The 25,495-nt window shown below is 44.8% G+C and overlaps 1 protein-coding gene across 1 annotated transcript in view; it reads left to right on the top strand.

Annotated features, from left to right (window-relative positions):
- LOC120994760 (protein ABHD15-like) overlaps positions 1 to 25,025 on the top strand; it is a 52,819-nt gene extending 27,794 nt beyond the window's left edge. Inside the window, exon 3 of the mRNA XM_040423555.1 lies at positions 24,187 to 25,025. Within this exon, the coding sequence (XP_040279489.1) occupies positions 24,187 to 24,727 (541 nt within the window). The 3' untranslated portion in view covers positions 24,728 to 25,025. The remainder of the gene's footprint in view (positions 1 to 24,186) is intronic.
- Positions 25,026 to 25,495: the final 470 nt, after the last annotated feature.

The raw sequence follows: 25,495 nt of genomic DNA, 5'->3' as shown, positions 1-25,495 counted from the left end.
TCTGCCATGTCCTTGGCGGTACGCCTTGACAGGCGTCTAAGAGAAAGAAACGAGACCTCTCTGTCCAGCCATTGTCAGTCTAGGGGCAGTGGTGCGGACTCATTCAGTGTGCAGGGGCCTCATCCTGTCTCGCTCCCCTCTGAGGAGGAGCCCATGCAGCTAGGTCGACTTGCCCCTGATAAAAGAGGATTTAGTCCTCAGAGTATGGTGTGTTTTTGTTGTGGGGGCATAGGTCATTTGGCAAATGTTTGTCCGTCTAGGAGATTCTTGAACCGTACTAAGAGCGATAATAAGAGAAAAATCTCAAAAGGTGAATCATCAAGTTCTGCTTCATCTGCTACTTTGGGCAAAGTTGATGTAGGATTTGATGCTTTTCCTCTGACCTGCAGTTCCCGTTTTCTCCTGTCTGCCAGGGTGGCGCTAGAGAGCAAAGTCATTTCTTGTGAGATTTTTGTCGATAGTGGAGCGGCCGTCAATCTTATCGACACTCAATTTGTAGCCATGCATGGTTTTCAGGTTTGCACTTTAGATAAAGATATACCTGTTTTTGCTATTGACTCTGCTCCACTCTCACAGAGATCTCTGAAGGGCATTGTTCACAATATCCGGCTAGCTGTAGGTGACACTCATGTGGAGGATATATCTTGTTTTGTCCTTAACGGATTGCCGTCTCCTCTAGTTTTGGGGTTACCCTGGCTCACTAGACATAACCCCACTATTGATTGGCAAGGAAGGCAAATAAATGAGTGGAGTGATTTTTGTAGAGAGAATTGTCTCACAGCGACTTTTGCAGAGGTGTCTACTAAAACGGTGCCATCATTTCTCTCTGATTTCTCGGACGTGTTTTCCGAGAGCGGTGTTCAGGAGCTACCTCCTCACTGGGAGTTTGACTGTCCCATTAACCTCATTCCCGGCGCCAAGCTGCCAAAAGCACGCCTCTACAATCTCTCACAACCGGAAAGAATCGCTATGCGAACTTACATCTCCGAGAGTCTCGAAAAGGGGCATATTCGTCCCTCAAAGTCACCTGTGGCCGCGGGTTTTTTTTTTGTTAAAAAGAAAGATGGCTCTCTGAGACCTTGCCTAGATTTTAGGGAGCTGAACCGTATCACGATTCGCGATCCCTATCCCCTTCCTCTGATCCCGGACCTCTTCAATCAAATTGTTGGGGCCAAGGTGTTTTCCAAATTGGATTTGAGAGGCGCGTACAACCTGGTCAGGGTCAGAGAGGGGGATGAATGGAAAACGGCCTTTAATACCCCTGACGGGCATTTCGAGAATCTCGTTATGCCTTTCGGCCTGATGAATGCTCCGGCCGTCTTTCAGCATTTTGTTAATAGTATTTTCTATCATTTAATGGGGAAATTTGTATTGGTGTATCTTGATGATATTTTGATTTTTTCCCCTGATGTTCAGACCCATCAGGATCATCTTTTTCAGGTTCTGCAGATTCTGTGGGAAAATAAATTGTACGCCAAGCTGGAGAAATGTCTTTTTATGGTATCGGAGATTCAATTTCTGGGTTTTCTCCTCTCTGCTTCTGGTTTTCGCATGGATCCCGAGAAGGTCTGTGCTGTACTTGAGTGGGAGCTTCCTGAGAATCAGAAGGCATTGATGCGCTTTCTGGGTTTTGCAAACTATTACAGAAAGTTCATTTTGATTTATTCCTCTGTTGTCAAACCCCTCACTGACATGACAAAAAAGGGGGCGGATTTTTCCTCTTGGTCGGAGGAGGCGCTTACAGCCTTTTCTAAGATTAAAGAGAATTTTGCGTCTGCTCCCGTCTTGGTGCATCCCGATGTTTCCTTACCTTTTTATTGTTGAGGTGGATGCTTCCGAGGTGGGTGTGGGTGCGGTTTTGTCCCAGGGCCCTTCCCCTGCCAAGTGGCGACCCTGTGCCTTTTTCTCTAAAAAACTCTCCCCAGCAGAGAGAAACTATGATGTGGGAGATAGGGAGTTGTTGGCCATCAAGTTGGCTTTCGAGGAATGGCGCCATTGGTTGGAGGGGGCCAGGCACCCTATCACCGTTTTTACCAACCATAAGAATCTGGCATACTTGGAGTCGGCCAGGCGTATGAATCCGAGACAGGCCAGATGGTCTCTGTTCTTCTCCAGATTCAATTTTGTTGTTACATTCCGACCTGGGATCAAAAATGTGAAGGCTGATGCTCTCTCTCGCTGTTTTCCGGGAGGAGGAAACTCCGAGGACCCGGGTCCCATTTTGGCGGAGGGGGTAGTTGTTTCTGCTCTATATTCCGATTTGGAGGCCGAGGTCCAGGCTGCCCAGACTGAGACACCTGCCCGTTGTCCTTCTGGGAAGTTGTTCGTGCCTCCTGAGCTACGTCACAAACTCTTTAAGGAGCATCATGATACGGTTCTTGCTGGTCACCCCGGGAGTAGAGCCACGGTAGATCTCATTGCTCGGAGATTTTGGTGGCCGGCTCTTTGTAAGTCGGTGGAGGGTTTTGTGGCTGCTTGTGAGACGTGCGCTCGCGCTAAGGTCCCTCGTTCACGGCCTTCAGGTTCCCTTCTCCCGTTACCCATTCCTTCCCGTCCTTGGACACACCTGTCCATGGACTTTATCACGGATCTTCCTCGTTCCTCGGGGAAGTCGGTGATCCTGGTGGTGGTGGACCGTTTTAGCAAGATGGCTCATTTCGTACCTTTCCCTGGTTTACCCAATGCTAAAATGTTGGCGCAAGCTTTTGTCGACCATATTGTTAAATTGCACGGCATTCCCTCTGATATTGTTTCCGATAGAGGCACGCAGTTTGTGTCCAGGTTCTGGAAGGCTTTCTGTTCTCGCCTGGGGGTTCGGCTGTCCTTCTCTTCTGCTTTTCATCCGCAGTCGAATGGTCAGACTGAGCGCCTCAATCAGAATCTGGAGACATATTTGCGCTGTTTTGTGGCAGAGAACCAGGAGGATTGGTGTTCATTTCTCCCTCTTGCTGAGTTTGCTCTGAACAACCGTCGTCAGGAATCTTCTGATAAGTCACCATTCTTTGGTGCATATGGGTTCCATCCGCAGTTTGGGACATTCTCGGGAGGGGCTCTTTCTGGTTTACCTGAGGAGGAGAGATTTTCCTCGTCTTTGTCTACCATTTGGCAAAAGATTCAGAGTAATCTTAAAAAGATGAGTGAGAGGTATAGGCGTGTGGCTGATAAGAGACGTGTGCCTGGTCCGGACCTGAATGTGGGTGATCTGGTGTGGTTGTCTACTAGAAACATTAAGTTGAAGGTTCCCTCCTGGAAATTGGGTCCCAAGTTTATTGGGCCTTATAAAATCTTGTCAGTCATCAATCCTGTTGCCTTCCGTCTTGATCTTCCACGGGTTTGGAAGATACATAATGTATTTCACAGATCTCTCTTAAAACCATATGTCCAGCCCACGGTACCCTCCTCTTTGCCTCCTCCTCCGATTTTGGTTGATGGCAATCTGGAGTTTGAGGTTTCTAGAATTGTGGACTCTCGCATTGTCCGCGGTTCTCTTCAGTACCTCGTTCATTGGAAGGGTTATGGTCCTGAGGAGAGGATGTGGGTTCCGGTGTCGGACATTAAAGCCACTCGCCTCATCAGGGCATTTCATAGGGCTCATCCTGAGAAGGTGGGTCCTGGGTGTCCGGAGTCCACCCGTGGAGGGGGGGGGGGGTACTGTCACTACCAGAGCTTTGGGACGTTCTCACAGCTCTGTTTCTCCACCCCTGTGATGATGTCACTACTAGAGCTGGGAGGAGTTCTCACTACTCTGTTTACTTTTGGTTTCTTTCACCACAGCTGTTCTTCGTGTTTGATTTCCCTCTCTTTATATCACCCCTCCTCCTATGATAGGATGTGGATTATAGTTCTCACTTCAGTTGTAGCTCTTGCTTTAGTTTCTTCACTTGTGGCTATCAGTTCACTGGACCTGTGTTCTGCTGCAGCTAGCTCTCCGGATATTGCCAGCCTGTCCTTGGATCCGTCTTCTCTGCGGCTGCAACACCTCCAGCTAAGTGTGCAGACATTGTTGTGTTCCTGTTTATTTCTGACTGGATCTGAGGTGGCCACGGTTCCCTCCATATACTGAGTAGGGCACTGGTGGCCGTGCCCCTTCCACTATTGTAGGGGTTACAGTGGTCATTAGTCTTAGGCACGTGGGCATGCCTCGTTCCGCCATTGGGATCCGGGCATGTGCTTTAGCAGAATAGGGAGAGCGTTGAGGGTTGGACAGGGGTCACCCTTTATCCTCCCTAGTTCTGGGTCCAGTCAGTAGCTCTGTACTGTGTATTACTATTGTTGCTCACAAACAGCCGTGACACAACAATGCTGAGCACAGCTCAACCAAGCACAGCCCCTTCTTTGCTAACACAGGCTCGCACCCGGTGTTCATTCCCCACCTACCCGTCGCCTCCACCCTCCCAGCAGTGGCCGAACGACTAACAACCCTACAGGAGGCACAAAAGAACATTATAGACAACCTCCAGCTTGCCCAGAGGCGCTTTAAACAGGGAGCAGACAGACGTCGCAAACCCACCCCGGGCTTCCATGTGGGAGACAAGGTGTGGCTGTCCACCAGGAACCTCAGATTGAAGGTCCCCTCCAAAAAATTTGCCCAAAGATACATGGGTCCGTTCCGGATCACCGCACAAATCAACGAGGTCACGTTCCGGCTCGACCTTCCGGACTCCATTAGGGTGCACCCTGTCTTCCATTGCTCTCTCCTCAAGCCATACGTGGAGAACACCTTCACAGGCTGCCACTCGCCCCCTCCACCACCCGTGAGGGTACAGGGTGGAGAAGAATACGTTGTCGCAAAGATTCTCGACTCCAGGATCATCCGGGGAAGACTACAATACCTAATTGGGTGGGAGGGTTACCCTCCCGAGGATAACTCCTGGGAGCGAGAAGAAAATGTCCACGCCCCCAGACTGGTAAAAGAGTTCCACCAACGGCACCCCGGTAAGCCTGCCCTTGTGGTGCCCAGGGGTCACCTTGGAAGGGGGGAGTACTGTCGGGATTCGAACCCGTGACCAGCCACATCCCAGGCGGTAGCCCTGCTTACTAGGCTACCGTCCTCTGTGGACATTTCTCCCTGAAGCCTATTAGTTAACCTCAGTCTTGCCAAGCCTTGCTCATTACCCTTTAACTCCACACCTGGTACTTCCCTATATAAGTCCAGCCCATTGCACTCCAGTTTGCTAATTATTGAGCTCCTGAGCCTTGATCAAGCTTCTCCTCATCTGCTGCTCTTGCTACTGCTGGAAGTCCACTGCTGACCAGGAATTGCCTACCGACTACTCTTCTGCTTGTCCCTACCTACTGAACTGCCTCCACCGTTGCCATCCGGATTGTCTGACCACGCTTACTGCCGCCTGCCCTGACCCACCGCCTGCCTACCGACTACGCCTCTGCCAGACTTCCTGCACCTACTACCTGCCTGCGGTCCTTGCCACTGGGCTCCACTCCTACCTGCAGCAAGCGGTCCTCTGACTCAGGTGAGCCTGTAGGACTGTTACACTGTGCAAATACTATCTCAAGTCCATAAATCACTTTCCCTGCCATCAGCCGGTTTCTATACAGAGATGTTCAGTCAAGTTAAACTAAGTAGCTCTGAACCACAATCCAGGAAGTCCTGTCTCTGCTTTAAGCACCTATTAATTACTGTCAGTCCTAGGATTCTTTATAGGGGAAGAAGCTGCCTGCCAGGGAATGAGCAATATTCTCAAGACATGTTGCTCTGTCTGGGAAAATGAGGTTTTAATATAATCTCATTCTTTTCCTGTGTGTATATGGCATAAAAAAGGCCTCCAGGCCTGCCATGACTATATGCCTATTAGGCAGTGCCACGGGCGCAGCCTAAAGCACAGCCTGTCACTGTCACCGTTTTGTGGTCCGCAAAATACGGATGTGGTCTCTGTGCATCCCACACTTATCGGGGGCCCCATTGAAAAAAATGTGTGCATTTTTTTGCAGCCTCATAGACATAAACGGGTCTGCTTGCGATCCCGAATGAAAGTGGATCAGACATGAAGCTAAAATACGGTCATGAATGAACCCTTACAGTGATGGGCTCCATGGCAAAAAAAAAAAAATAGAAAAAGTGTTTTTACTCTGTAAAAGTGCTAAAAGAAACCCTCCACGTTGAAATCCGCTCACATCAGACTTTTTGTAAGGAAAGGTAAATCTCTCAACCGCAGTCAGACAAAGGTGTTACCATCTTGAATTCTTGCTGAGCACTTCTCCCCCACAGTCTGCTCACCTTTTATTTAGTCACAGTAACAATAGAAAAGGGGCTGGCCAGTCACCCGACCACTTACTTCATGTAACAAGGATACAGGAAGTGATGACACAGGAAGATGAGAAAGTTCAGGTACATGTCAAAGGACAGGGGAGGGCATCAACATGGCCGAACAGTGCAATGCACACACCCCATCCCTGTATAAGGAAGGATGAGTCATGTCCATTGTCTGATCAGCCAGGTGGCCGCCCATCCCCCATTACTGTCAGCATGGGCCCCATTCAATACTGCTCAAAGTGACCAGTATCTAGTGAAGATCATTCTACTGTTCTTATAGGTTTGAGATTATCTGCGAGACATTGCTATGGCTATTGTCAGTATACAGTACGAGTATACCGACAAGGCAGATATGCATGTCTTTAAAGCAGATATGTATCCAGAAAGGGATAGCGAAGACGCAGCAGAAGTATAATATGTATCTCTTGTTATGCAGACTTCACTTCTCTAATGTGTATAGACATTTGAAGGGAAGAAGCCCAGTGCATTGCACTTAGTGCTCACAAACCGGCAAACGCCCCCCTACACACTGAGAACACGTCTCCAAGCCCATGAGAAGGTTTTCATACTGACTGTTTTTCCACTGGTCCCGATTCAACCCAAGTACCCTCTGCTAGAGCGTTCTTCGGTTAAATCCGACACAGGATGACAGGTGACAATCTATAAAAACACACACACATCCTAAGATAAAATGTCTGCATAATAAAATTTCCACAACAGTCCCTCCTCTTTGTCATATGCTCCCCAGTGTCCCTCGAGGAATCTCGATCTTCTTCTTTGAAAAAAACAGTCTTGTCTACGAAAAGTCCTGAATCCATAAAACAAAACAGATGATGGAAAACAGAAAGTCAATCTTGACACGTAGCTTCTTTTCTTTGGGAGGTGACTCAGGAGGTGGCGTTTTGTGTTGGTCGCCGTCTGGTTTGGAATCCTCTGCATCTGGTCCATGGTTTGGTCTTCAGGGCGTCTTGTCTGTTCGGGCTTCGGTAACTCGGTCGATTAGACATCAGGAACATCTCACTCCGGTGTATAGAAGGAATGGAAACAAAAAAAACATAAGTACATGTCCTATTTCCTTTCTCCTGGATCCAATGGAAAACCAGTGAGCCCCAAGACCTCCCAAAGCTTTAAAAAGGATTCTGACCCTCACTAGTCATAGCTCCGCCTCTGCCATGCTCCTGTCAGTATGGGCCTGACCCTTGTCAATGGTGTCTGCTAGCCAGGCATAACCATACCACATCTACAGGTCGCCTAGCTGCCCGGACACCCATACAGGATTAACAAGCGAGGAGCAGGAACCAGAGCTCATTTTAAACCTATAGCTGATATTACCCTCTAGGAATGTATCGTTATGTGCTATTAACAAATGTCTCCTTGTGGCCCTGGCTAGTTTGAGGTGCATTTCCCTCCCTAAAAATAAAACTAAACAAATAAACAAAAGTGATACTCTTCATTCTTTGACTTAGTTGAGCAGCTTCTTGCAATGACTGGTGTGGATCCAGTTGTCTCGTCCCTCGAACTTCAGAGAGGTTGGCGTCATCAGCAGCACCTGGAATGGCCCAAGATATCTCGGCTCTAGTCCCGTCCTCGGATGTTTCTTTAGCACGACCCAATCACCTGGTTGACTAGAATGAACACTGGTTATTGAGTCTGGGTCCGGGAGAAACTCCCGAACCCGGTGGTGGACATCGGGTGATAACCCGTGGGGCTGCCTGGGGGCATACCTGATGGAATAAAAGGGTGACAGCAAAATTTTCAGGCCATGGTTCGGCCATGGTACCGTCAAAGAAAAGGCAGTCGTGATGGTTCTCAACGAAATTCCCTACTAGGTTAGAAAATTGATTGACAGTTGAGAGGTTAGAATGGTTATTAAAAAGTTTGAAGATTGTTGTTTTCTGCACCACTTTCCCCCCGTCTCATCGTCCTTAAAACCAGGATGAAGAGAAGCTGGATTCAACATGGTGCATCGTCTCAAGGTTAGATGCAGAGATGAGGGAGGGATGAGAGAGAGATAGAGAGAGAGAAAGAGAAAAGCGCTTCTATTGGACTTCGTAGTTTTAGTTGGACGGGAGTACATGACAGTGTTAGTTCACACTGTCTGGGACTTTTGAATGCCCTGTTGCTGGAGATCGATGGATTCGTGCAGCCACAGTTCTGCTTTCGAGAGGGAACCATGGCTTTGGAGTCTAGTGGGGAATTCACGGACAAACTTTTTCCCAATCTAGACCTCAAAGGTCCCTTCTTTGGGGATGGTCCACTCTGTACCTACAGTCCATTGGTGCCAATCTTTGAGGGGCTTAACAACTCCTCCTCCATAGATGGATTTCATGTACTGCTTGGCTGTCCTATACTCAGAAGTGGTACCCTTCTGTTCCCTAGATTTACCTACACCCATGCTCGAGCCTTCTAAAAGTAGTTGCGTCCACCTACAGTGTCCTGCGACACACGCCTGGACTGTCCTGCGACACACGCCTGGACGGCTGCTACTCCCCTTCGTTCGCCTCTGAGTTGCCCTAGGATTTCTGGCACCGACACATGGACTCCGTTCCTCCTAGTTAGACCTCAGGAAAAGAAGTAGCAGCGTGAGGAAAAGGGCTCTCGCCGACACACAGTGGCCCCCTGAGTCTCCTAATGAGATATACCAGCCTCGGTTTTGGCTCTGAATAGTGACCTGACCACAGGATAGGGCTTCCAATTGACCTGGAGTGGAAAAAGGGGCGCACAGAGAACACACAGTACCTTCTGTGGGGACGAGGGGCGCACAGGAAACAAACACACAGTACTCCTGGGGGAAAAGGGGTTACTCACACAGCTATTGGTATGCCCGGGTTATATTTACCACCTTGTCTCCTTAAAAAAAGCTCATCAACTCACTTTACTTTGCCTATATGATTCTATATAATCAAGCTGAACAGCACACAAAGCCCTTTTTGCAGTGACTGATCAAAAACCTCTCACTCAGCAGCAACCCTTGAATTCAGACAGTAGTTCCCACACAATATCACGAGACCCCCAGTACTCCTAACCAAATCTACAGATAAGAGAGAGAGAAAGAGAAAAAAAAAAAAAAAAAGAAAGAAAGAGAAAAGCGGCAAAATATGGAAAAAGAAAAACTGAATAATAGACTAAAAATAAAAATGGGTTAGTAAAAAGGAAAAACTGAAAAAAAACTTGATTACATCAATAAAAACCTAAAAAATAAAAATGGGTTAGTAAAAGAAAACGTAGAAAACTTCAGTTACAGGAAGTCTTGCTATTTGCATTGAGATTCATTAAATGTTAACTTAAAACCAAATCTCACATACAAAATACAAAAACCCTTTGGAAAACATACAACTGTATAGGAAAACATACAACTGTATAGGACTGAATTAACAAATCAATGTCTTTGGGGGTTACCTGAAACCGTGAGCAGGAGAATTTCTACCCAACCAGTCATTGAAATGTTAATTTGCCCAGCCCCAAACCAGCTTCAGATTCATTTTACCAAAGAAACAGGATTCAACAGTACAAGGTCCCAAAACCGTTTTTTTTTTTTTAGGGGAAGGGAAAAATCTTTTTAAATTAGGTCTTAGAGTTAAAATGGTTTATAAAGACCTTAATTTACCCTTCTCTGGCACTCAAAAATTAGAAACTGTACTGTATTCCAGGAACTGATCTCTTTCCTCTCTGAGCTTCACATTTTTACATTTTAACCGTTCATATTGGGATTTAAAATCTGCTTCCTTGATCAAAACACTGGTACCGATCTGGTACCGATCTCTAGGAGTTGTCCCAATACTTTTGGCACAGAACTACAAGCACCTCCTTTCTACACTGTAGTACCCGTATTAATTATGCCAAACAAGTCTACAATTCAGTGTAACAGCCACAGATATACAAACATTAAGCAGAATCATCAACTATAGGACAATTTCACCGCTAAACTGCCACTAATGCTCACACAATGATTCCTGTATCAGACTGGTCACTGAGCTATAACATAACCGAACACTCAACTGATATCCAGCACAAAACTTATCAAAACAAAATCAAACTGTACATAGAAAGGTTACAAAAAGACAAGATAACTATTCTGGACAAAACTGACATTTGAGGCAAAAACAACCAAATCGCTTTCCATATACACCAAAACTAAATGAATTCCTTGTTAAAACCTGCAGCACCAAACTCACCAAGATGTCTGCCAAAGCACATGGTCTTCACACCACAGAAAGGAAATTAAACATGGCCGACAAAAGCACATGGCTTGACACACACAAAGGAAAAAAAAATGTCCGACAAAACCACATGGCTTTCACACAAAGGAAGACAAGATAGTATCTACAATATCCAGCAATAGGAAAGCCAAACTAAACAAAACTGTTTCTATATTCCCTGTTCCCCACCCCCGAAACCAGAGCAAACCTCCATTCTGCGGGAGATTAACAGGCTAACAATATAAAAGAATACTCTTTAAATGCTGTCTCTAATGTACAAACACTAAAACCAATTGCTGCCTCTACAAAATCACAGTAATATAAAAGTTAAGAAGTTACAACAAAAACACAATACTCTGTAGTGCTCAGCACACACATCACAATCTCTGTACAATCAACTCAGATCCACCAAAAACTACACAACGGAAAAACACTTACCTCGTCCTTACACAAATAGAGCGAAAACGTTCTTTTAACAAGCAGAAATTTTCTCTGACGCAGCAGACAAAATTACAGTTTACTTTTATCTCCCCTTTTACCTGCTGTGCAGAGAAAAAACCTGTTGGATCCTTCTAGCTCGCCGTCTGTTATAGAAATATTTCTAGTTGAAATCCGCTCGCATCAGACTTTTTGTAAGGAAAGGTAAATCTCTCAACCGCAGTCAGACAAAGGTGTTACCATCTTGAATTTTTGCTGAGCACTTCTCCTCTCCCACAGTCTGCTCACCTTTTATTTAGTCACAGTAACAATAGAAAAGGGGCTGGCCAGTCACCCGACCACTTACTTCATGTAACAAGGATACAGGAAGTGATGACACAGGAAGATGAGAAAGTTCAGGTACATGTCAAAGGACAGGGGAGGGCATCAACATGGCCGAACAGTGCAATGCACACACCCCATCCCTGTATAAGGAAGGATGAGTCATGTCCATTGTCTGATCAGCCAGGTGGCCGCCCATCCCCCATCACTGTCAGCATGGATCCCATTCAATACTGCTCAAAGTGTCCAGTATCTAGTGAAGATCATTCTACTGTTCTTATAGGTTTGAGATTATCTGCGAGACATTGCTACGGCTATTGTCAGTATACGGTACGAGTATACCGACAAGGCAGATATGCATTTCTTAAAAGCAGATATGTATCCAGAAAGGGATAGCAAAGACGCAGCAGAGGTATAATATGTATCTCTCGTTATGCAGACTTCACTTCTCTAATGTGTATAGACATTTGAAGGGAAGAAGCCCAGTGCATTGCACTTAGTGCTCACAAACCGGCAAACGCCCCCTACACACTGAGAACACGTCTCCAAGCCCATGAGAAGGTTTTCATACTGACGGTTTTACCACTGGTCCCGATTCAACCCAAGTACCCTCTGCTAGAGCTTTCTTCGGTTAAATCTGACACAGGGAGACAGATGACAATCTATAAAACACACACACATACTAAGATAAAATGTCTGCATAATAAAATTTCCACAACAATAACAACCAGTATCGTGCATGTTATTTAAACCACCTGGTTAACAACTTTAAAAAATTAACGAATAATAGAAATTGCTTCCCCAAAAAAAAAAAAAAAAAATGTTCATCATTATGCCTCATGTATACAGTGTAAAAGTAGTAAGAAAAAACAAAAGTATAGATATTTGGTATAGTTGTAATCATATTGACACAGAATAAAAGTAACATGTTAGTTAGGCTGCATGCACACGACCGTTTTGTGGTCCGCAAATTGCGGATCCGCAAAACATGGATGGCGTCCGTGTGCGTTCCGCAATTTGCGTAACGGCACGGACAGCCATTAATATAACTGCCTATTCTTGTCCGCAAAACGGACAAGAGTAGGACAGGTTGTATTTTTTTTGCGGACCACAGAACAGAGTAACGGATGCGGACAGCACACCGAGTGCTGTCCGCGACTTTTGCGGCCCCATCAAAGTGAATGGGTCCGCATCCAAGCCGCAAAACTGCGGCTTAGATGCGGACCAAAACAACGTTCGCGTGCATGAGGCCTTATGCTGCGCAACAATTGGAACACACATTCAATGGCAGAAGGTCTGTTATTTTCAATCCACCATTAAAAAGTACAACTCATCCCTCAAAAAAACAAGCCCTCGTATGAAAAAGTTGTGGCTCTGAGAATGCAGTGATGCAAAAACAGAATAATTCTTGTGGGCCCTATTGCTAAAATACGCTTGGTACTTAAGGGGTTAAAAGGTTTGTTACACAAATCTACTATTCTAATTAAACACTACATTATAGCAGCTTTATTGATTGAAACCCTATTAAAAAAAAAAACGTTTCTCTACTGCCACCTATTGTCATGTCTGACCCCGTCTGTACATCCACCTTCATAGGACCCCAGCAGTGGCTGGGCCTGTGATGTGTCTCTTTTTATGGCCCCCCTCAGTGTGATGAGCAGGAAATAGTAAGTAATCTTCTGTTTGTTCTTGGTCTGTCAGGCCTCTTGCACACAAACGTTGTGCATCCGCTCCGTGCATTGGGGACCGCAATTTGCGGTCCCCAATGCACGGGCAACGTCCGTGGGGCGGCCGGGACTGATCGAGACCCATTCAACTTGAATGGGTCCGTGATCCGTCAGCACAGCAAAAAAATAGAACTTGAAGCACTCCGTAATGCTTCCATGGGATTCCGCCCCTCCGTTCCGCATCTCCGTCATTGCGTACCCATTCAAGTGAATAGGTCAGCATCCGTGATGCGGAGTGCACACGGGCCGGTGTCCGTGTATTGCGGACCCGCCATATATGCGGGCCGCAATAGGGCCACGGGCACACAACGTTCGTGTGCAAGAGGCCTTAGTGATGAAGGCAAGTATGCCCAGTTGCTACCACAGAGGGCATAGCAACTAAAACATAACTTTTATTAGAATAGAGTATTAAAAATTGAAATAGAGGATCCAAAAAGGACCAGAATATGGTTAAATGTAAACTATACATAGAATCAATGGGTGCAGCAGGGGGATGAACACTGGATATTGCAACTGGCTCTTCTGGTACCCTCTGACCCTAGATAGCTCTCATGTTACAGGGCACCCCACAAAGGGAAACCCTGCAACACTGAAATCTACCCTTAGTTGCACCCTACACATTCCCTGTACTGACCAAAAGCGTTCCCCCCAGAGTGCAGGTTTATCAGGGGACTCTACTAAAGGGAAACTGATATTGGTCCAAAAAGTCAGGATAATCACAAAAAAATACTGTTGCAATATTTATTATTTATTTAATAAATAAATAAATATTGCAACAACTTGGTTCCAAAAAAGTGTATTAAAAAAACACTGGATCACAGATCATGGCATATAGTATCACCAAGATTCCAATATATAAAAACCTGGGACAAAAAGACAAAAATAGATCTCAGAAATATGGTAAAGCAGAGATCTTTAGAAGCTTACTCCATGAACCTGCCGGGATATACAGCAGAGGTATGCGCAGTTCTATCCTCCGCAAGTGAAAAGGTCCTGTTATCGCAGTATTTTCTGCTTGTCAGTCAAATGGAGGGTACTACTCATGATTAAAGTAAAAATTTCCAAGCTGGCAGCTCAGGGGGCATGTCCTGTCTACTGCAGCTGATGACAATTTTAGGATGGAACTGAGCATATGCCTCCATCTCAGTGAGGTGGCCAGAGAAATTAGAACAAACAGCAGGTGGTGCTACACAGATGGCGTTCATTGAATAACTCAGCAGCTATACAACATTTTTATTTGCATGCAATTACAAAAGTATTCAGATCTAGGTGCTTGCTTGAAAACTGTACTTTTTGTGGGACACAAAGTGGTGCTCACAAAGTGTTTAGCTCATGCTGCTTGACAATTAATGCTTGTATATGAATTGTTAAATTGGTAGATTGTTCTTTCTTTAATAATTTATTTTCTTTTGTGTTTTAAAAAAAAAAATTTTTTAATTTTTTTTAGAAAGCCATTATGATAGGTCCAGGGACACATGGTAATGGTGGTCGCCAGTAGTCCTGCTGGCAGAGCAACATTTTGCTTATACTGTAGTTTGTGCCCCATAATGTTGAATAGATGGAGTCCAGTGTTTTTTTTTTTATGTGACCAGAGTAGTGTATTGTCACGCTACGGTGTGGGAGGGAAACACCACACCGAGCATAGGAGGGAAGAAGGAAACAGGGAATCAGGCAGAGAACTAGGGAAGGAAGAGGGACACCTCCTAGTGAAAACCCTAACCAAAATCCTGACTGACTACCAGTATAAACAGATCCCAAAGGTAGGTGAGTTCATACGCAGGAATACCTAGAGTCCTATCTAGCCCTATACGACCCTGGTACTAATGGCAGGAACGAGATTACCTGTTCCTCCAAAAGGAAGCACGAACAGGAGTCTACTTCAGGCCTAATACAAACAATAGGGAAATGCAACACACAGAACGCAAACAAAATACAAAAGGGAAAGGAAAGACTTAACTTCAAAGAGGCTATGGAAGCACCAGGAACTCAGCAGAGATCGAACCACAAACAATCCACAGGCACAAAAGATATAAACCGCACAGCATAGTGGGAGAAGCAACTATAAATAAGGAAGGTTAAATGACCACATAAGCAACACCTGGAGGCAAGGGCTGTGGCCATTACCAGAAACAACACATACACTATTGATCCACAAGGAAAACCTGTCAGATCAAACCATCTGTTGCCAGTCTCACAGATCTCCTGCCACTCACTGTCGCCGGGATGTCCGTATGTCTCGGTACGTCCGTGACATGTATAGTGCAAGATATGGAGGCCAGGCAGATTCAACACAGGGGTGATGTGCTGAAAACAGTAACTTTACTTACCTTCTCAACTCAAGAGGTACAATTTTGCTGGAATATGACACCTCAACTTATTGCAGAAGAGCCAATGGACTTCCATACAAAGGTGACCTCTTCTAACTATCCCAACAAACCATCATCCGCTGTCATTTTATCAGAAATTAATTAGAATTTGCTTCCCTTAAGGTGTTTCAGTTCAGGCGATGATCCAGCACCCCGAGGCCCAGGTCAACCAGTTTGTTCAGGGTGATGGCCTTTGTGTGGGACAAGGCATTGTTGTGCAAGAACACAAAACCTTGTCAACTTTCTGCGCTTTTTTGACTTCACTGCCTTCTTCAATTTATCCAGAAGTGTTATGTAGTATATAGCTGTTATAGTAGACCACTTAAAGTTGTCCGCAAGCAGTATCCCATCTTTCTCCCAGAATACAGTCCCTTGGATGACAACTTCTGCACAGTCTTTTGACAGTTTTTTTTATTCCGAATCGCACATAATTATCCACGTCTCAAACATTGTCACTAGTCAAGACAGGAAGGCATCAGTATCCTGATGACAGTGCTGCAGAATACCCCAGGAGGCTTTTATTTGGGCACGCTTTTGATTTTCTGACAAACATTTCGGGACCCACTTGGCAGACACTTTCCTCATGTCCAGATGATCATGAATTATGGATCCAACTCTTTCTCTGGAACTGTTCAGAGCCTTGACTTTCATCAAAGTAGAAATTTGTTGGTCTTTCAGAATTAAGTAATGGATGGTGTCTGTGGTTTCGGGAACGGTCACCCTTGGAGATTCGCTGGAACAGTCTCTATTATTGTGTTGAAATAGCCGATTTTAAATTTGGCAACCCAATTTTTCACAATGGAGTACAAAGGGCACTTGTTGCCCAATGTTTGCACCATGACACTGTGAATGACTTTGGTTGACATCCCTTTCAGAAACAGAAACTTCATCACTGCCCTGCTCTCCTTTGCAGTGAAATCTGTTGCAGACTCCACCATGTTGTCTTCAAACCTGCGTAACGTAAGAATTAAAGTTGAGATTATGCCAAAATTTGTTCACAAAGTATTGCAAAGATTTAGCTTTTAAGTCATTGGAAAAACAAATTTAAGATGCTGTCTCACTTCAGTAAGTGGCATTTATCATGTAGAGAAAGTTAGTACAAGGCACTTACTAATGTATTGTGATTGTCCATATTGCTTCCTTTGCTGGCTGGATTCATTTTTCTATCACATTATACACTGCTCATTTCCATGGTTACAGACCACCTTGCAATCCATCAGGGGTGGCCGTGCTTGCACACTTTAGTAAAAAGCACTAGCCTATGTGCGCTCCCACAGTCCCGGCCATCAGAGAGGCTGACACTTTTTCCTATAGTGCGCAAGCAGGACCACCCCTGCTGGATTGCAGGCTGGTCTGTAACCATGGAAACGAGCAGTGTATAATGTGATGGAAAAATGAATCCAGCCAGCAAATGAAGCAATATGGATAATAACAAAGTAGCTTATATTAACTTTCTCTACATGATAAATGCCACTTACTGAACTGAGACAACCCCTTTAAGATCACAAACCCAAGGACTTATCAGCACCCTCTCGTATTTGCATGTAGCCGTACAGTGGGCCTCCATGTTGTATTTTACTGGTGGGCCTGGACACCCCAGTCGGACATAGGCCTGTCATTGTGCAGCAAAATACAGTACCTCCTTATGCAGCTGTAAGAAAGTAATGTATGTCCTGTCCCTAAAGAAGTAAGACCTTAGCTAAACAAAAATTAAGTAAAGTAAAAATTATTTGTCCTCATTATAAAATATTCTTAATGTTTTTGCCTAGTCTTTTCCTGTTATGTAACCTGGCAACCGATAAACATTCATTTCTATCCTTTCGGAAGTGCGTCTGATGGAGCGGTAAACAAACCAAAGGAAAGTTATGAAATGTGCAGTTGTACAGTTAAAGTTCCCACAGTTGTTTGACACCTCAGGAGAAAAGCTGACAAAGAACTGATGATTCCTGTTCCCTATCACATTGCAGCACTCCTGCTTTCACTGACAGCTGGGTTCCAGGAGCAGAGTAAAATATCATGCCTCTGCCCTACCCAATGTTACAGACTTAGGGCTCATTCACATGACCGTATGAATGGGTCCTCATCCGCTGGGCCGGGGGGCAGGGAAGCAATTGTCCCCTAGGCCGCCGTAAAAAAACGGCCGCTGAGTCTTTAACAAAAAATAAATAAATTATTAGTTTTTTTTATTCCTCAGGGCCGAACCGCCGATCACCACAGGTGGCGCGGCCCTGGATGTAATTGCGGTGGGCAGCAGTGGCGGCGGGCAGTAGGAGATGAGCGCTTCCATTGTGGAAGCGCTCATCTCCATATTGATCTGTATCGCCGTCCTCAGGACAGCGATACAGATGGCTGTGCTGTGCTGTGGGGCAGGGGAGGGAGAGGCGTGTCCCTCCCCTGTTCTTCTGATAGGCCGCAGGCACTAATGCCTGCAGCCTATCAGAGGCCGACTCAGGCAGCGCCATGACGTCATTATCATCGCGCCGCCTGAGCCGGGCAGCACACAGCAGGGACACAGGCCGGAAGAGGCCTGCATCGCTGCTGATGGAGGTAAGTATTAGTTTTGTTTTTTTTTCTTCGCGGGGGGCTAGCACTATGGCTATTGGGGAGCTGTCACTATGGGAGGGAGCTGGCACTATGGCTATGAGGGAGCTGGCACTATGGCTATGGGGGGGCTTGCACTATAGGGGGGCTGGCACTATGGGGGAGCTGGCACTATGGGGGGCTGGCACTATGGGGGGGCTGACACTATGAAGGAGCTGGCACTATGGGGGGGGCTGACACTATGGGGGGCTGGCACTATGGGGGGGGAGCTAGCAATATGGGGGGAGCTGGCACTATGGGGGAACTGGCACTATGGGGGGGGGCTGCCACTATGGGGGGGCTGACACTATGGGGGTCTGGCATTATGGGGGGGAGCTTGCACTATGAGGGGAGCTGGCACTATGGGAGGAGCTGGCACTATGGGGGCATTTCTTACTGGCACATTATGGGGGGCACCATGGGGGAGAGGAGCACTATGAGGGTATCTGGGGGCTCTAAAGGGGCTTTTTTTAATTATTTGCACATTATGGGGGGCACTATAGGGGAGAGCGGCACTATGGGGCATCTGGTGTTACTATAGTGGCATTATTTGGGGGCACTATGGGGAAGTGGGGGCTCTAAAGGGGCCTTTTGTATTGGCACATTATGGGGGGCACTATGGCACTTGGTGGCACTAAGGGGGCATTTTTTACTGGCACATTATGGGAGGCACTATAGGGGAGTGCGGCACTATGGGGCATTATTTCGGGGCACTATGGGGGAGTGGAGCACTATTGGGGCATATAGTGGCACTAAGAAGGAGCATTTTTTACTGGCACATTGTGGGGGAGATGAGCACTATAGGGGCATCTGCTGGGGGCACTAAGAAGGGGCATTTTTTTACTGGCATATTATGGGGGACACTATGGGGAAGGGGGAGAGAAGCACTATGAGGGAATTTACTGGGGTACTATATAGGGGTATTTAATACTGGCATACATTATGGGGACATTAGCTCAACTGCAGGCACTGAGCGGGCGTATTTCATGTACTGTCATATTATAGGGAGAATTAGTACTACTAGGGGGTATTATGGGGAGCTTTACTACTACTGGGGCGCTATGAGGAACATGATTACTAGGGCACTATAGGGGCATTATTACTACTAAGTGTGCTCTGGCAGAGAATTATTTCTATTGGTGGGATTTTGGGGAGCACTGTTACTTTGGGTGCACCCTGGCATAGTATCAGCTTGCACAATTATTTTTGGGGGACATTATCTTTATACTATTAGTTTCTGGGAGCAGTTATTTTTTAGAGCACTGTGTGCCAATAATTGTTTAAGGGGGCACTATCTGTGTGGTAGTAGTATTTCCAGGGGGACTGTTTCTGCTGTATAGTATTGGGGGCACAGCGGGCACAGTATTGGGGGCACTATCTGTGTGGTAGTAGTATTTCCAGGGGGACTGTTTCTGCAGTATAGTATTGGGGGTGGCAGGAAAGGGTGTTCGGAAGATGTGAAGATGATGGAAATCTGGGAAACTAATGTCCGTTTCTCAATCTCTGCAGAGACGGGAGATGGCAGAAAAATCATCATGGCGGCCTGGTCTGAATGGAGAAGATAAAGAAAGAGAACGTCTAAAATAAAGGTGACATCACTGGATGTAAGAGGTATGTGGCGCTATGTAGGAGAAGAGATGCTCCGGCTCCTCCCCCTGCCATTTGCAGACGGAGGATTCAGAGCTGGGCGAGGACGGCGAAAGGGGGCAGCAGGCCACGGGCAGGTGGCAGATTGTGGGGGGAACCAATAGCCTTGAGCAGGATCTGGGGAGGGAGGAGCTTCCTGGCTGTAGCCTACTGTTTATTGTATAATATGAAGCAGGCAGTGCAGCCAGGACAGGTCTCCCCTCTCCGTATGATGTGTAGAGACAGGCCTCAACAATAGAATTTCAGCTGTACAGTGTTTGTTGGGAGTGGCCTATTATATGTAGGAGGGGCTTTTAATAATGGGCGGGGCTAAAATGGGCCACTTGACTGGATTTGCCCCCCAGGACTAAGGCTGCCCGTCCTCCCCTGCTCATCCGTTCTGCAATTCATTTCAATGGGCCCGCAAAAGATTCGGACAGCACACAGTGTGCTTTTTTGAGAGATTCTATGGCACACCAAAAAAGTTTTATAATGATTTTAATCCATCATGTAAGTTTTATTTGATACAATCAATTCATGTCCAGAAATTCCACATATATACAAAGCTTTTACAAGGTCATATATTGTCCCAACCTTTCAGTCCGACAAAGAACCTATGTCAAGGGATCTGTCAAGAAATATAAGCAACAGATATAGAAGACCATATATTGTCAAAAATAGAAGTACTGTATATATGAGAAGAAGCAGAAGTCAAGTAAAATAAGATAATATACGCCAATGATAAAAAGTGAAACTAATAATAATCGTCAAAGAACGGCGCAAGCGACATCAAATGTGATCGCTACAGTTCCATAATAATGGCAATGATATACATTAGTATATGATTGACTACATAGAAGTACTATTATGAGGCATGTCGAGGTATATAGAAAGAAGTAAGAGAGCATCTAATGTAGCTAAATATTAGGGAGATGGAGGGCAGTGAAGCAAGGAGATATGATTATCAAAGTAAAAATTAATGTGTGTAGACAATAATGAATGAAAACTAAGAAATTAGAAAATAAGAGGGGTCCGGGGTCTAGGGAGTGAGAAGGAGAAACATTGGTGGTGAAGTTGAGAGATGCAACTGTTACCTGAGGCCAGGAATGGAAGAACTTGTGCATGCTAAAAATAGAGGGATAAAGTGTATGGTGTCCTGGGAGTAAGCGCGCCCCACAGCTGACGTCACTACGCCGGAGTGCACGCACATGTGGGCGACACTATGTGAGGTTGTACTGGCAAGGGAACCGCTAGTATAGTGGTTACTATGGAGGAATCACACTGAAAGAGGGGGAGGGAGACCAAGACTAATAACTTCTGCATAATTATACAAGAAAGGAAAAAATCTAATGCATAATATATGAAATAAATCAATTTTATGAAGTATATATGTATAATGAAGGAAGGGGAAAAGAGAAGGATAATAATGTGAATAAACCAGAATTAAGTATAGGATCGTAAAGAAGAATATGGTAGAGAACATAGAGAGTATGTCATATAATATAACTTGATATAAGAGCAATCAGAAACAAAAACATAAATAAAAATGAAAATAACATGGTCAATTGGTAAGGCATACATGATGGTGAGGGAATAAAGGGAAAGGGGTTGGAGTGTGGGGTGGTTAAGGTAAGGGTTATGAACAGAGAAGGGTGGGAAGGAAAAAGTGGGGGGAGGGGGAGGAAAGGGGAAGGGAATCTCACCCATATTGTCTGCTAATTAGGGATAATGACCCAGACTAACTAATCTGTAAAGGAACGGAGAAGAAAAAATTTAGATATATGCATAGTTTTTGCAAATTACAGAAAAAAAAATCACATTCTCTATTCAGTCCTTTTGAGGACAAAGTATCCAAGCGATGGATACAGAAGGATTCACGTTATTTTAGTTGTAACGTACGGTTTCCTCCCCTGAGTGGAATCGATACTTGCTCCAGGACTTGAAAATGCAGTGATGAAACGTGATGATTGTACTCCTTAAAATGGTCCGGAATTCGTAATAGCCATTGTTGAGTTCTAATGGTCGACTTGTGCTTGGAAATTTGGTCTCTTACATGCTGTGTAGTCTCACCAACATAAATCAGGCCACAAGGGCATTTAATAAGATAAACCACATAGGTGGAATCACAGGTGAAGATTCCCTAATGGGTCTTTTTTGCCCGAATGTGGATGTGTGACCACATTGCCTTTTATGACACTTGACCATTGGGCACAGTGGAGACAGGGGAAGGTACCTGATTTAGGGTTCTTAAGGATACTTTGATGGGGAATCTTGGAAAGGGGTCCAATGTCTTGCCCGAACTAGCTTATCTCTAATAGTGCTCGAGCGTGCCTGAGATAATATGCGCCATTGTTGTCAGATTGTATGTAGAATTTTTGGTGTGATACATGGTATCCATTTGGTTGTATTGGATAAAGCATTCTGTGTAGTGCCAGAATGTGGGGGTAGCAGGTTTGAATGCTTGCGTAGTTTTACTTATCATTGGCGTATATTATCTCATTTTACTTGACTTCTGCTTCTCATATATACTTTAATTTTTGACAATATATGGAATGCTATATCTGTTGCTTATATTTCTTGACAGATCCCTTGACAAAGGTCCTTTGTTGGACCGAAACGTTGGGACAATATATGACCTTTGTAAAAGCTTGGTATATATGTTGAATTTCTGGATTTTTTGGTGTGCCATAGAATCTCTCAAACAATTGCCTCGACATATGTCCTCTATGAGCACCCTTCCTTGTCATGGTGTGCAGATCTCATCCATCAATTTGTTAGCACACAGTGTGCTGTCCGCATCCGTAGTTCTGTTCCGCGGGCCCGCAAAAAATATAGAGCATGTCCTATTCTTGTCCGCAATCCGGATAAGAATAAGCATTTTCTATAAAGCGCAGGTCCTGCACACAGCAATTCGCGGACCGCAAAACACGGCACGGTCGTGTGAATGAACCCTTAAAGGTACCCATCACATTGAATGTGCTGGTTAGACATTATATTATAGAGCAGTAGGATCTGAACAGATTGATGTATAGCTTTATGGGAAAAGATTCAATATAACTCAATTCATACATTGAAATTCCAGCTCACTGAGCATAAGAGTCAAGTGGGCAGTCTTATTAGTGATTGACAACCTTTCTTGTATAATTGTGCATACAAAGGTGACTGTCAGTCACTGATTAGGACCACCCACTGGACTCCTAAGCCCAGAATGAGCAGAAATCAAATGGAAAATATTACAAGTTGTACAAAATCTCTTCACTGAAAACTATATATCAATCTGCTCAGCTCTTCCTGCTCTATAACCTGCTGCCTGCAGATTGCACTGCATTTTCAATGTGATAAGTTTACTTTAAGCTGTTCAAATTGTCAATCGGGCTATCTAAAGCATCACTAACTCTTCACACAACTTTTAATATGTCATAGAGACATATCAGAGTTGTGATCGGTGGGGGTCTGAGTGCTGAGACCCCTGCTATTCTCTAGAACAAGGGGACAGAAGCGCTAATGTATTGCTCTCTCCCCGTTGCATGAGGCGGGCTTCATAGAAGTCTATCGGCCTCTCGATTCTGTCCTCTGCAGCTAGGAGAGAGAAAACAATATGCGTATGCTTCTTTCACCTCATTTGCAGCAATGTCAAAAAATGCTGTGTATTTGACCATCTAAAAAATGTATGCCGAGTAATATGCTACAAAACCCAAGAAAATAGCTTCCTATCATTTTCAAAGTAAATACACACTAGTACACATGGCAATGTATTTTTACGCAGTTGTTTTAAGAAATGCTTCAGGGGTGACCTTTTACTTACTGAAGTGCATTTGGGACTGCTTAGCACTGATGAAGTCAGTAGGAAAGGAGTAGAATACATCATATTTGCCAACCCTCCTGGAATGTCTGGGATGCTCCTTGAAAAAAGAGATACCTCACAGTTGGGATATCCCCCAAGTTCCACATAAAGGGCTGAGTTCTCCTGGAAAGCTGCTCTCTATACATTTTAACTGTATGTGGCACTGGGATGCTGTGTCCTAAAACTCAGCCACGACCCCCACCTGGATTGAGGGGGCATGGTGCATCACAAAAAGAGGTGTGAGGCATCATAAGAAGTTGTATGATATATGGCAAAGGGATATGGCCATATGAAAGGGGAGTGGCAAAGGTCAGTAAAACTGTTGTGTATCGCACACTGAAACTTTCCAGATGGCAGCATTTAAATGTTGGTAAGTATAAGATACATTGATGAGTAAGAGGCATATCCAGGGTTGTGCCCTAGGCACCAAGTCAGAATACTCCCTATCATGGCCAGCATGAGGGGAGTGGTAGATGAAGTAGTGGATTAGATTGACTGACAGATGGTGGCGGTTCAACATGAGTAGGCAGGGTCAACTCAAGTAGGTGGTATTTGGGGTGCCTCATCTCAGACAATAGGGGCATATTGCTAGGATATGCCCCCATTGACTGATAGGTATGGGTCCCACCATACTAATAAATGGTAGCCACAAAAAAATCCTGGGTTCTGTAGTTTATAAAGTACAGATGACCTGAGGGTAGACATGAAGCCTTGATATAACTGACATATATATGACTTTTACAGTTCATATTGATAATTTTTACTTATAGTAAAGTCTGCCATGTTGTCTCAATGCATCACTCTTTCTTTGCAGATATGCCACAGCTCTGGGACAGCTTATAAATACTGAAAGACTTTTGGGGAGTCAGACTTTAAAGGAACTTGAAGAAGCTTTGTTTTGCCAGACCAAGGTTCCCAATGCTTTGACCTGGGATACTTATTGGGAAAGGAATGACCCTTTAAGAGACATTGATGAAGTGGCTATTCCAGTCCTTTGTATTTGTAGCCAGGATGATCCCATCCGTGGGGAGGCCCAAAACACTGTACCCTTTGAGCTTTTTGAGGCAAACCCCCACTTTTTCTTGTTGCTGAGCAAGTATGGTGGTCACTGTGGCTTCATCAAGGATAATATGTCGGGTACAATGTGGAGTCACAGTGCACTGTTGGACTTTTTCAAGTCCTCTGTAGACTTCTTTGCAATGGAAGAAAGGCTGAAAGGACTCTCCAGGAGAAAAGGAACCATCTCAAATGCCATGAAGAGGTCACTTCAGGATAGAGTCTCCTGCAGAAAAGAACAAAGTTGTCCTCACAACATCCATGAAATTTATAACTGGCAGCGGTCTTACACAAGATGACACAAGAAGTAAAATTAGGACTTTAAAATTGAATTTGTTTTGTATACTTGTATTTCCATCAAATATGGACATTTTATAGACAGGCCATTGTTTGGGTGCATAATCATTGGCTTTCATCTAGGTTTTCAGATTTTAAGGGAACAGATCCCTCTTAAAAATGCTATATACAATTAAAGGTCTGGACACAGGGTGGAATCAGACAACTTTTTCTGGCAGTTTTTGATGCAGCTTTTTAAGCCAAAGCCAGAAGTAGATCTAACAGGAAGGAGAAGTATGAGGCCTTATGCACACAGTCAGACCTAGTTCACACTTCAATAATTTGGTCAGTGATTTTCAGTGAAGTCATTGTGAGCCAAAACTAAAAGTGGAGCCTACACAGAAATGAGGTATAATGGAAAGACCTGCTTTTGTTCTGTGTTTTTGACCTGCTCCTAGTTTTGTCTCACAATCAGTGATTGAAATCACTGACCAAATACAAAGTTTGTAAATATGGCCTTAGTCCTTCCTTATTTCTTATTCCCTTCCATCTCACTTCTGGCTTTGCCTTGAAAAGCACATCAAAAGCTGCCACAAAAAGCTGTCTCTGACATTCAATATTCCCTGTTTCTGAGATTTCTTACCCATTTTATCTAAGTAACATTGTAGGACACTAAACCAAAGATCAGCAAATAAGGCTGGGTTCGCATCACGTTTTTGCCCTATCTTTAACATAAATAAATTAAAAAAAAAGGATACGAAAGTGTAGTACACCACACTTTTCCATCCTGC

This window comes from Bufo bufo, chromosome 3 (assembly GCF_905171765.1).
Source record: "Bufo bufo chromosome 3, aBufBuf1.1, whole genome shotgun sequence".
NCBI classification, from domain to species: domain Eukaryota; kingdom Metazoa; phylum Chordata; class Amphibia; order Anura; family Bufonidae; genus Bufo; species Bufo bufo.
This window is presented reverse-complemented; position numbering and strand designations above follow the sequence as displayed.